The sequence below is a fragment of the Notechis scutatus genome, chromosome 5, assembly GCF_049901735.1.
Source record: "Notechis scutatus isolate UNSWTSFEM ecotype Mainland chromosome 5, rNotScu1.2, whole genome shotgun sequence".
In the NCBI taxonomy this organism is placed as follows: domain Eukaryota; kingdom Metazoa; phylum Chordata; class Lepidosauria; order Squamata; family Elapidae; genus Notechis; species Notechis scutatus.
The window spans coordinates 116,321,363-116,333,957 of record NC_142013.1 but is presented as its reverse complement, the minus strand read 5'-3'; the positions used below and the strand labels follow the sequence as shown (position 1 = coordinate 116,333,957).

General features: G+C 43.2%; 1 protein-coding gene across 1 annotated transcript; it reads right to left on the bottom strand.

Annotated features, from left to right (window-relative positions):
• Positions 1-49: 49 nt before the first annotated feature.
• Positions 50-4,330, bottom strand: GDF2 (growth differentiation factor 2). Its single transcript, XM_026688551.2, has 2 exons — positions 3,764-4,330; positions 50-1,521 (listed from the first exon to the last, which is right to left on the bottom strand). Exons 1-2 carry the CDS (start codon positions 4,179-4,181, stop codon positions 608-610), a joined length of 1,332 nt encoding a protein of 443 aa, XP_026544336.2. The 5' UTR covers positions 4,182-4,330; the 3' UTR covers positions 50-607.
• Positions 4,331-12,595: the final 8,265 nt, after the last annotated feature.

Genomic DNA, 12,595 nt, shown 5'->3' with positions numbered 1-12,595 from the left:
ATAAAGGAAGCTCCCAGAGTGCATTTCATGTACCAGAGTTGTTCAAATATTATACTTTAGTAATCTTTATAGTAGTCAGATTTCAATATCATTTCTAAAATATTTTTTCACTGCTTGGAAAATAATTACACTGCTAGAAAAGTATTTCATAATGCTTTCACTCTACATAATTTTTATATGATGGAAATGTGGAAAAACACTTCCTGTCTTTGGGGGTTGGAAAAAAAAAAGTACAGTTCTGTAAGCATATGTGATATTGGCACAAGAGTCACAAGAACTCCTGCAACTAGGCCTACTGTGATCAGTGGTTCGTCTTCTGGAAATAGCTTCTGCAGTCAATAAGTCCCCACAAATATTTATAGTACAGTTGATGGGCACAGACAGAGGTTTTTTTTAATGATACCTTCCTAAAAATATACAGTAAGGGTATAAAAGAAATATTGTAGGGGGAAAAAGACCTATGTGAGGGAGATTCAGTCTACAAATTAGTGATTCCATTCTTAGTCATTGGTTTACAACAAGTACCGTTCTATGAGAAATTCAAAAGAGAAAGGGCTGCACTCACAACTTCATGTTTAAATTATGAACAAGAGGCCCTCCTCTCATACTACCGGCAGCCACATTCTGCGACTTTCATCCCTTCGTATTCATATTTCAGGGTGGGGGTCCCAGCCTCATCTTTATAAAGCATGGAGATGGCTTCCAGCTTCGTGGGAACACAACAGGCCTTGACAGCTTTCTTGGGGTTTTTGTAATGGACCAGGGTCTGGACAATCGCATGCTTGGTTGGGGTGACATTGTCAGTCAGAGGATAGAAGCAGCCCCCTTTGCACTGAAACGCCTCATAATCTGGAGGAGCAATGATCCAGTTCCAGCCAATTTCTTTAAAATTCACATGGAGGGTTGTTTTCCGGCAATGGTTGAGCTCAATACTTCGCTTGCTTCTGGACAGGGAGTGATGGGTCCTGTGGACAGACCAAGAATTCCGCCTGTGGACAGCATGGTCCTTTGCTAAACTCTTCAGCAAATCCTCCTGTTCATGAGCCACCATTTCCTGAAGCTCTGCGTGGTTTGCTTTGACTCTTTTGCTGTGGTCATTAGAAAACAATATCAGGGAAGGTAGATGGTTTGAGTCAGGAGCCACGCTGATGTTCAGATGCTCACAGTTGAAACCACTTGAATCGTAGCTCTTCACGGCGGTCTCCAACCGGTTGACAGTCCCGGTCTTTTCTGCCTTGACCCATTTTTTCACAGTGCTGGACACATCAAAGGTCACCCAGCCACATCCCTGGATTTCTCTGGAGGCAAGGAAGTTCTGTACACCCTCTGCTTCCCCCCAGTTATCTCCTTCATGCACATCATAGATTACTACGTTTCCATGAACAGGAGGAAAACACTCTTTATGACATGCAATGTGGATCCTCAGCTCAGCTTTAGTTACTTCTTCATGCCATGGGATGGAAACGTTGAAGAGCAAGATATATTTCTGATTTATTTCCAATGAAGACAGAGAAGAAATATCTGATGGAGAAAATGATAAACACTGTGATGATTGACTCTCTCTAGCAAGAAAGGAATTTGAACCTGAATATTAGTACATCCAATGCTGAACATTCAACACTTCATTACCAGTATTACTAAAATGCTAACATGAAACAAAGTAAAGGAATTAAATTATTCCTGTATAAGTAAAATGTAGTATTAGAAATATGGGGAAATGGACATATCTTCCAGCATATTATAAACTGCCTGGAATCATTGATTGAGATGGGTGACTATAGAAATTGAATAAATAAATAAAATAAAATATTATTGATGAAAAAGAAATCTATATGTAAAAAACAAAACAAAACCCAATGACATAGCGGTTAAGGTGCTGGACTAGCAACTGGGAGTGAGTGTTTAGGTATAGAAGTTGGTTTGGTGATTTGGGCTTAGCCTTCCCTCTTAGGCCCAACTCACCTCACAGAGTGGCTGTTGTAGGGAAATAAGGGGAGGAAGTACCAAGGGAGGCTGCCCGCCCTCTTGTTTACAAATATAACATCTAGAAATTGCAGGGAAAGGAGTTTTGCACAATGAAAAATCAGACGTCCTCAGAAAATGACAATGTTTTCCAAATAAATAAAAATAAGTAAGCAAAGTAAGTAGTTATATTGTTCTAATCACAAGAACTTTGCGGAGCGAGCTGAGCTGAGCGACTTTCTGCCTGCCAGAAAGTCACTGAATGAGCTACCATGACTGAGGGGGCCTCGGACCAGGCTTTCCTTGGTTCTAACCCAACATTAAGCGTTTCACTGCACGGGCTCTGTCTAAAAAGAGATTAGGGGAACTTCAAAGAATGGATAATTTGCATGGTTTGGGTTGAACAATTAGTATCCATTGGGAAAGTTATCAGCCTAAAATTCTGCTGTAGTCAAAAGGCCAAGATTAAACTGGGTAGACTTTTATTTTTTAAAAAAACTCTCTTGAAGGCTTCCTAGAGACTTTAGCACTTTATATGGGCTCCAAATCTATGTTTATCAAAAGAGAGTGGAGGCATTAGCTGGTTTCTTTGCCTAAATGTGTGAATGTTGGGTTTAGTACTTTTGCTGATGATGTGTTCAATATTTTATCTGTGACTTTGAGTTGGTGGGATACAGAGAGGAGGCCTTATCTAAGGGGGAATGGGAGATTTGCCCATCTTTTCTCCTTCCATATAATCTTACTTGTGTGTTTATTACATTTTTTAAACCATCTGTAACACTTGGATGGCTCTGTGTTAATCGATCAGTTCATTAAATGCCTTTCAGAAGAAGAGTTCCATGTTGATCCACCTTTGGTGATGAGCAGGGTTGGGACTTCTTTCACAAAGCCAAACAAATTAGTAAACAAGCACACAATTAATGGCAGTTTCTTGTATGTTGGGGAGACAGGCTGTTAAGCCCTGCTTGCATTTGTCCTCAGTTTTTAGGTCAATTGACCTGTTTCTGAATCTCCTCCGAAAAAGCCAAATAGTCCCATCCTAACATTTGTTCTAGCTTTTTCTTTTTCTTTTTTAATTTAGTACTTAAAGACCTCTTCCTCCTGGAGCAGAGCTGAAAACTTTTTACTCCACCTGGCAATACTGTAAATGATGCACCTGATAGCCAAGACTAATGTACAGTTCAGCCAGATTAATTAGCCATTATCAAAGCCAGACAGTTTTGGCTCAGGAGAACACACAGGTCAGGAGGAAATGAAATCGCATTGGCTTTCTTTTGGTTTCACGACCCACCCACCCTACCCCTGCAAATGTTCATGACTCCAGAGGTTTCTAGAACACCCAGAGATTATTCACGGCTGCACTGCATGCTTTAGCTCAGTTGTTCTCAACCTGTGGGTCATGACTCCTTTGGGGGTAGAATGACCTTTTCACAGGGGGGGTCACCTAAGACCATCGGAAAGCCATAATTTTATGGTGGGGGTCACCACAACATGAGGAACTGTATTAAAGGGTTGCAGCATTGGGAAGGTTGAGAACCACTGCTTTAGCAGAACTGCCAACCTGCACTTTAAAGAAATTATATAGAAGTACTAACATTCATCTGAGAAACTTATGTAAATTACATTGATAACTTATTGGTGCTTTCAATCTTCTTTTTTAAAGCTTCCATTTTTATATCTTACATTATAAAAGAAAACAAGTGGAGAATATTTAAAAAAAAAAAGCCATATGTGAATGGAATTTAGCATCCCAACTGCCACCTCAAAACACTGTAGCTTACCCGTTGAAAACTACTCATACCTTCAGGTCTGAAGCTGCGCACAATGTTGGCAATGGGACTGGAGGACTTGTCCTGGGTGTATCGGTTGTATAAATCAATCATGAATTGGGGTGGTTCCTCTTTGATCTTTTCTTGTGAAGGTATCGCCGATAAGTTCAAGTTCCTTAAAAAATCCACTTTCAGGTTCTCCAGAAAAGCCTCAAAGTTGAAATAGGCCTCTCCCTCCCTATTTCCAAGTTCACCCGAAGATTTGTAAGAATTGTCCTTGGTGGGTAAACTGTGCTCGTTTCCCAGGAGGGTTCTGCTTTGTACGACAATGAGGATGGCATACAGAAAAGTCCAGGCACCAAAATATAACATGTTGTTAAATTTCCAAGGCTGGGGAACAACAAATGATCCAGAACAGCAAAGTTTTGTCTGATGAAGTCTGAAGAACATGCTGTGAATTTAATAAAAGGGCCTGACACTTTCTGAAGCTGTGTTTCTGCTGTGTGTGTGCATGTTCTTTCCCAGCCCCTTGTGGATCTTCAGATTGGTTGTCCACTTGCCCTTATCTCAACCATTGATGTTCCAGTCCAGCCTCTTATCTATTGAGGCTCTTCACTAATGAAGATTCTATAAACATCAGGCAAGCCCAGATGGCTTGTGGCATCCAGGAAAGAATCTGTTTGCTTTGGGGTCATCATTGCCTAATTATGTTCCTTTATCGTTTCCTTGCCAGCAACAATACATATTTTAAGATTCTTGGGGAAGGCATATGGTAGACTGTTTTCTTGGTTCCCACACCAGGCAAAATCAAAATGAGAATGGACAAGAAAAACTCATTTTGATTAGCCTTCATGTACACGTCACCCAGGTTGAGGAGTTCTGTTTTTTCTATTACAAGGCGCAACAATCCCGTCATTATGTAAATATTTGAAACTTCCCCCATTATCTTTCCATTGCAATTGCTTTTACACAGAAGGTTCTATGCGATCTTTTCAGTTTTCCCTCACTAATCAGCACTGTGTGTGCATATGCCAAGGCAGTTAACACAATGACAGTCTTCCACATACACACACACACACCGACAATCTGAGCTGAAATACTGATGAACTTTCAAATATCTCCTCCTTCTCCCATTCTGCACTGTGGGGTAGGGCTCCTTTTGCATGAGCACAGGCAACATGGCATGCGTTTCCTTGGCGTGGGGCCCTGGGACATGCAAGTGCTTTAAGGAAGGAAGGAAGGACGCTGTTCTTGTGGCGTCTCCAAAACAAAAACTTCTTCTGGGTCAGTTATGTCTGGGAAACCTTTGTGCTCAAGACTGCCTGAGTCTTTTCTGAGGCTGGTCTTCCACATGTGATGGATGTTTCAGTTTCTGACAAACCATGGGAAACCTGTATGTTAAAAAGAAAGAAAACCATTTTGGGCAGAACCAGGACGAAGGCAAAGTCCGCTGCCCTTTGTACTGCTATCACACTGCAGTTGCCCCCCCACCCCCACCCCCAGACAGGAGGATGTAACTGGACCAAGCCAAAGTTGATTTGTGGGGAGGGGGCCTGTGCTGGCCCTTCTTTGGCTCAGCTCCCGTGTTCCTCTGCTCCCCTGGGCTTGGACCCTCCCCAAGCAGCCGAGGGGAGAACCCCCAGTGGCCCTCGATATCCCACACAGGGGTGGGTGGGTTCCAGAGGAACTGTCAGTGCTTAACAAAACCCAAAAGAAATGACGGGAGACAGGAATCTGATTGATTGGGATGGTCTTCTAGGTAGGTGATAAATATTGATTTTTATTTCACAGGGGTGATACGGTCCATTAGACACAGGAGGACAACCCGTGCCTGCAGCTGTTGCTCCTTCCTTTGATTTATTCTCTGGGTTGGACAGAAACATCCACCAGATCCAAAAGTGTAATTTACAAAACTGTAAATTATAGTTATTTTGGTTTTAACAAATAGCAACACATTGCTATTTTTCATAATTCAAGTTGATATAAGCTTACCACCTTAAATTAAAAACAGCACACATTGCTATACCTTCCATTTTGTAAAACAATACACTAGGACTAAGTGAGAAGGGTGCCATAAAAGTTTGATAATAAACAAAAATAGACAATTTATTATAAAAATTGCATTAAATGTTTTAACAGGGTGCCATTTTTTATCAAAGGTCCTCACTCGTTTGACCTTTGAACATCCCTAGAAGAGCAACTTGTTCTCGGACGTTTGCAAATTCTTGTGCGACGGGCTCCCTTAGACTGCCTGTTGGCCTCTGGCCTGATTTTTGATAGACCCTCTGAATTTGAGGAAGAGAAAGCCAAACTTTCCTTCTGCCTAATGCATGTATTCATGGGCTCCAGACGCCTCATCCCACCGGTCTGAAGGAGAGGGATGAGTTGGTTTTGCTGACGGCCCAAAGATTCTTCCCTGACCTGCTTCGGGCAGCCAGTGGGAAAGAACAGAAGGACAATGGTGAAAGGACACGAGGCTCCCAGTCTATTAGCCTCTGATGGCCGTCAGAGCTGATTTGTCAAAGCAGCTCAAGCAGGACAGCCCTGGTGCCTATCACGCTCCTAGATTAATCGGGGAAAGTTAATCTGTGAGAACATTAATGAATACAAATTGCTCCCAAAGGCCTATGAGGCATTAGATTTACTCTCCGAAATCGTGGTTCCTATTATCTCCCAAACAGAGATTCCTGTCAGGATGGTCAGAGATGATGAAGACAAATGATCAGCTTTGGAGGAACATGCTTCCCTCCATTAGCATCTGAGCGCCCTTAATGTGGAGGATGGTTTCACCACCGACCCAGCTTCAGAAAATGGGCACAGCTGCTTGCAACAAAATATTTAAATTATCTCGTTATAAGGGATATTTTTGCAGAAACCAGCCATGTGTGAATATATATGATGTACCCACAAATATTGCATCCTTTATGAGACCTGAGGACAGCTAATTGTGAGGGGGGGTCGGGCCCCCCATTATATCTTCCAATACAAGGAATTTGTCCCCTAAGATACAGGCAGCCCTGCCTTGAGAAATGGAGGGGGCTTCTTCCCTGTTCAGGCAGGAAGAGAAGGACACAACTGTGCAGCCCTCCAAAGAGCGAAGGATCTCCAAAACACACGCCTGCCTTCCACGGAGGCTGTGGAGATTCAGAAGGAGGTGAGGTTACAGGCAGTCCTCAACTTATAGCAGGTGGTTGAGTGACCGCTTGAAGTTACAACGGCAGTGAAAAAAGTGACCTACGGCCATTTCTCACACTTAAGACTGTTGCAGCAGCATATCTCTCCCCCCCCCCCGTGGCCATGTGATTTGAATTCAGGATCTTGGCAGCTGACTCCTATCTATGAGTGTCTCGGAGTGTCTTGGGGGCCATAGGATCCCCTTCTGTGAACTTCCTGTGACAAGCAAAGTCAATGGGGGAAGCCAGATCCACTGAACAACCATGTTACTAACTGAATTGCAGTGATTCACTTAACAACGGTTGCAAGAAAGGTTGTAAAATGGAGCAAAATTCACTTAACAAATGTCTCAATTAACAACAGACATTTTGGGCTCAGTTGTGGTCATAAGTTGAGGATTACTGTATAAACATAAGCTATAATAGCCACATTGGTTAAAATTTCCAACCCAGACTCCAGGTGGGGCATTTCCTCCCTCACCCGTGGACGGTACCGTTTAAGCCCCGCCCCTTCCTTTGAGCTGGTGGGGAGGCCTTACCGCTTACTCTTCTTCCTTCAACGGGGCTCAAGCAGCGCCTTGTTCGACCAGAGAGCAGCAAAGTGGAGGAACTGCACCGTGTGTGGGAAGCTTGAATGGTTGGAGGCTCTCAATTCCCTTTGTTCTTTCCAGAGTCACCTCAGTTTGACTGCTTCTCCCTCAGCCGGTCTCATGGCTACAGAAGATGATTAATGTCTCCAGAGGCAATTAAAAAATGCAATTACGTTACAATTGAGGCTGTTGCCTGTTTCCTATCTCCCTGTGGTGGAAATGATGCTTCTCATTGTGTGCAATTACAACCAGAAGATACTTCCTATGACATCAGGTAACAGATAATAGATAACAAATAATCAGAGTTGGAAGGGACCTTATAGGTCATCTAGTCCAACCCCCTGCCCAAGCAGGAGACTACACCATTTCGGGCAGATGGCAGTCTAATGTCTTCTTGAAGGTCTCAAGTGATGGTGCTCACAACTTCCGAGGGCAAGGTTTTCCATTGGTTGATTGTTCTCACTGTCTGAAAGTTTCTCCTTATTTCCTGGTTGAATCTCTCCTTGTTCAGTTTCCATCCATTATTCCTTGACTGGCCTTCAGGTGCCTTGGAAAATAGCTTGACCCCTTCCTCCTCTCTGGGGCAGCCCCTCAAATATTGGAAGACTGCTCTCAAGTCTCCCCTGGTCCTTCTCTTCCCTAGACTAGCCAGGCCCAGTTCCTGTAATCGTTCTTCGTATGTTTTAGTCTCCAGTTGTTTCTTCTCTGTACTTTTTCTAGAGTCTCAATATCTTTTTTAATAATGTGGTGATCAAAACTGGATGCAGTACTCTAGGTGTGGCCTTACTAAGGCTTTAGGGAGTGGCATTAGTACCTCACTTGATCTTGATTGTATCCCTTTGTTAATGCAATTTAGGATTGCATTAGCTTTTTTGGCTGCTGCTGCACACTGCTAGCTCCTGTTTAGCCAGTTGTCCACTAAGACTCCAAGATCCCTCTCCCAGTGACTGCTATTGAGCCTGGTTTCACCTAGTCTGTATATGTCCTTTTGGTTTTTCTTGCCTAAGTGTAGGACTTTACTTTTCTCTACATTGAATTTCATTTTGTTAGATAAGGCCCAGTGTTCTAGTCTGTCAAGATCCACCTGGATCTTGAGCCTATCTTCTTGGGTGTTAGCTATTCCTGCCAGCTTAGTAGCATCTGCAAATTTGGTAAGTTCCCCTTCTATTCCCTCATCTAAGTCGTTAACGAAGATATTGAAGAGTCCTGGGCCTAAGACGGAACCTTGTGGCACCCCACCGCTTCCTTCCCTCCATGGAGACTTAGACCATGGAAAAGCCCTTCGTGGTTCTGGAAGACCACTGCGATTATACACTAGCCTTACACCTTCTATTTAATCAGTTACATCTGAATAACTGATTGCCTGAATCTATTTCAATCAGCTATTTACTTGATTTTTGGACTGCTTTAATCATTAGGGTGGGTGATTTATTCCAGGTGGAGAGTCTGATCCTGTTCAACCACCCAGATTCTTATTGCTTTCAGCATCATGGACCTTGGTATCTTTCGGGACCTCTTGGCTGTGATGGGCCAGGAGTCATAGCTGTTTAGTGGTTCTAGATCTTCTCCGTTGAAGAAGATGGTGCTGAAATACTTCAAACAATGTAGGTGCTTGGCCCATTATCAATTTCACCTTTCTGAGGTTAGAACTGGATTTGCACAAACAGGATTTCCAGATCTCTGATAAGTAAATCGATTGGTGGGAGGGGGGGAAGCTATTAAGAGTGCTTGCTCTAGTAACAGACTAGTCTGCTTTCAAGTTCTTTGTTTCTGTCATCTTTTGATGCCTTACAAATTCATATCTTTGTCCCCAAAGGTATTTCACCTCTACCAGAAACTGTAGGGTGAGGTCATTCGGAATTGACCTTTGGGAACAAGCTCTGTCCAGCCCTACCACCTAATGCCACAGAAACAATTGGAGGGGCTAGATGAGTGGGGACAAGCGGAGATGAAATCCAGAGAAGATGGAGATTCTGCTGGTAAATAGCAAAAGGATTTGGAGATTGAGATGAATCCACTTGTTTCTGCTTTCATGTAAGGCTCCACTCTCCCCCAAACACCCATTTTTGTTTTGTTTAAAACAGCCAGTCTTTACTCTGACAGCATCTCTGTGCAGTTATTGCCCAATAGTTCATAGGTTCATAACTGAAAAGAGCCCGTGTGGACCTGGCTTTCCTTGTCAACATGAGAAGGTCACGTGCCATGCCATAACCACCCTCATCTTTCTCACGGCACGGAGAATGAAGGAGTGGAGCTGCAGGAAGCGGGTGGATGGGAGGAAGGCAGTCCTGCAGCTCTGTGTCCCTGGCTGGTAGAAAGGGGCCTTGTTGGGTCCTGCCTCCTCTTCAGCCGGCTTCAGCAGTCAGCAGAGCTGGGCACGTCCTCCCCCTGAAGTGGCTGGTGGTGCTGCTTCAAAGCAGGCATCCTGGGGAGGGACAGCGCAATGTTCTGAGTGAAAAGGGCCGCTTGATTCCTAGTCTGCCTGTTAACGCATTCAATCATTCAAGTCAATGAAATGACTTGACATTCAGCGAAAAGCTACGAAAAGCCACATATGAGTCAAAATGACAGAATCAGGACTTATTCAACGGAGCCCTTGTTTTCAACAGCTCCTTCCAAACCCTCACCCTAGAGTTTTATGCTGAAATGAGCACAGCTGACTGGGTGAGAAGAAATTTAATATTGTCTGGCAAGAACTGTCTCCCCAGGTGCTGTGACAGGGAAAAGCACGGTGTGCTCCCTGGGCTGGGCATCTCTTTGTGTTAACATCAATAAGTGACAAATATGGAAGAAAGCAAAGAACAGATGGTGGCACATTTCTGCACTGCCACAGTGCTGGCAGCCTCAGGGATAGTGCAGACCAACTTTAGCAGTGGCTTGTCTGTTTAACCAGTGACATCACCAAAGTAAAAAAAGCCTAGGGATGCAGATGGCACCAGGTCATGACCCAAATCAGGTATGATGTGCATAGGCCCCCCCACCCATGATGTTGATGTCACCAGCATAGTCTCCAGCTGAGTCAAGGCAAGCCATTTTTAACTCCAAGTTCTAGATCTAAGTTAAAGTTACTCAATTATTTCTAGTCTTCAGATGCTCAACTGTGTGATTGTAAAGGCTATTCCAAATCACATAACTTATTTATTTATGTATTTATCAAATTTACTTGCTGCCCATCTTGCAGTTCAGGTGACTCTTAGCAGTTGCCTGTGTATGCTTAGAACTGTATGGTGTTGGTGGCAACAAACCCAAGTGCAAAAGTTGTCCCACATCCCAGAATGCTGGAGAATTTTTGTCACATATTTGACATGCTTCAAGATACCGGACTGAATGCAGATAAGTGGGGAGTCTCTAATTCCAGACAAGACTGAAATTGCACCAAGACAAATGTGCTTGCCTGCTGCAGATGGACAGGCAGGCTCTTTGTCCCTATTTAATGTGGGGCACTCTAAAAGTGTTAAGATCCTTTTCAGCATTTGAGCGAGGGTGGGGAGTGTGAATCTTGGGGTTTCAGTATAGAAAGATGGGTGGTTAAGCAATATGAAGTATGAATGTATAGAGAGAGCATGAGAGACAGCAAGGGGGGGAGAGATAAATAAGATTAATCCTATGTGCAAGCTATTTAATATCTCTGCAGATAAACAAACAAACAAGATGTGCAAGCCATTTAATATCTTTGAAGAGTTCCTGTTTGGGAACACAGCAGAGGTCCTAATAGATTTTCACAGTTAGTTGTTTCAAAATAAAATATTTTGAAGCGCTAAGACAAATCTAAGCATTGCCCTTGATAATTATCCTTTTTGAAATAAGATGCCATATACACTGCAGGACTGTGTCCTTTTTTCTAATAGTACCGGCTTTTATAGAAGCCTGGGAGAAGGCTTCTATAAAGGTATCTGATAGTTGTCTGGCCAGAGTATGGAGATACAGTGAATCTTCAAGAGGAGATAAATATATTGAACAAAATATTGTTGGAGGTGCTCCTGTTTGCTTCCACAAATACACGGTGGGGAAATCAGATGGTTGATGCTGATCGTTTCTATTATTTGATGGGTTAAGACTCAGGTCCCACTGTCCCTTGAAGCCATTTCCCCCCAGTGGTTCGTGCTGAACCATGCACCCCCCACCCCCAATACTGAATTGCTTCTGAATCATAGATAAAGGACCCCAATTCGTGGGAGGGGGCCAAGAGTCTTGAAATGCAGCAATTGAGAACTAGTGGTGGGGAGTGGGCTGCCAAAGACTTTTTGTGCCCTCTCATATTAAAACGGGTGAACAGGAAGGATTTCTTTTCCTTCTTCTGAATAAAAAGTGTCCACACCCTACTCCGGGTCCGTGATGCTCAGGGAAAAGTTACACCCTGTAGATCAACCACAGATAAAATGGTACACAAGGAAACAGTGACACCTGCTGGCTGGTAATGTTGCAGAGAACTTGAAAATTTGCACACTGCTTCCACCAACAAAATGATTCATTACTATCTAATCAGGTGAGGAGTGCTAATTTGGTGTAGTGATTTAGGCAGTGGGCTAGAAAGTGGGAGATGGTGAGTTCTAGTTCTGCCTTGGGCGCAAAGCCACCTTGGGCCAGTCACTCACTCTCAGCCCTAGGAAGGAGGCAACGGCAAACCGCTCCTGGAACCTTGCCAAGAAAACGGCGGAAGCTTCTCCAGGCAGTCTTTGGGGATCAGTCATGATGGGACGGAAAAGAGAAAATATTTCAATGTGGTATTGCTCAACAAGAGTTAAGGGTTGGGGGAACCTTTTCCAAGGGTATTTGTTTAACAACCACTTCATTCAACAACTAAGATTCAGCCCCAATCGTGGTCATTAAGTGTAAGCAAGGACCACCTGCAAAGGGTTCCGAGGGTTTGGTTTTGTTTTTTTATTTCGAGCTTAAGACCAAGCCCAATCTCTGACAGTGTAAATTTTCCTGACTATATTTAATTAATTTCATTGATTTAAGAATAATTTAGTTGTGGGGTTTATTATATTTGCTGACTGGCCAAAGGCAGTAATTAAAATGTATTCATTCATTATACAATTTTAAGTATTATATTAATTCAAATATAGCATAAGATGAAATTCTGCAAACTGGGAAAAAA

Coding starts and splice junctions, on each gene's coding strand:
- GDF2 (XM_026688551.2), bottom strand. CDS start 4,181: ATGTTCTTCAGACTTCATCAGACAAAACTTTGCTGTTCTGGATCATTT. Junction 1,522..3,763: donor GCGCAGCTTCAGACCTGAAG/GTATGAGTAGTT, acceptor TTTCTCCATCAG/ATATTTCTTCTCTGTCTTCA.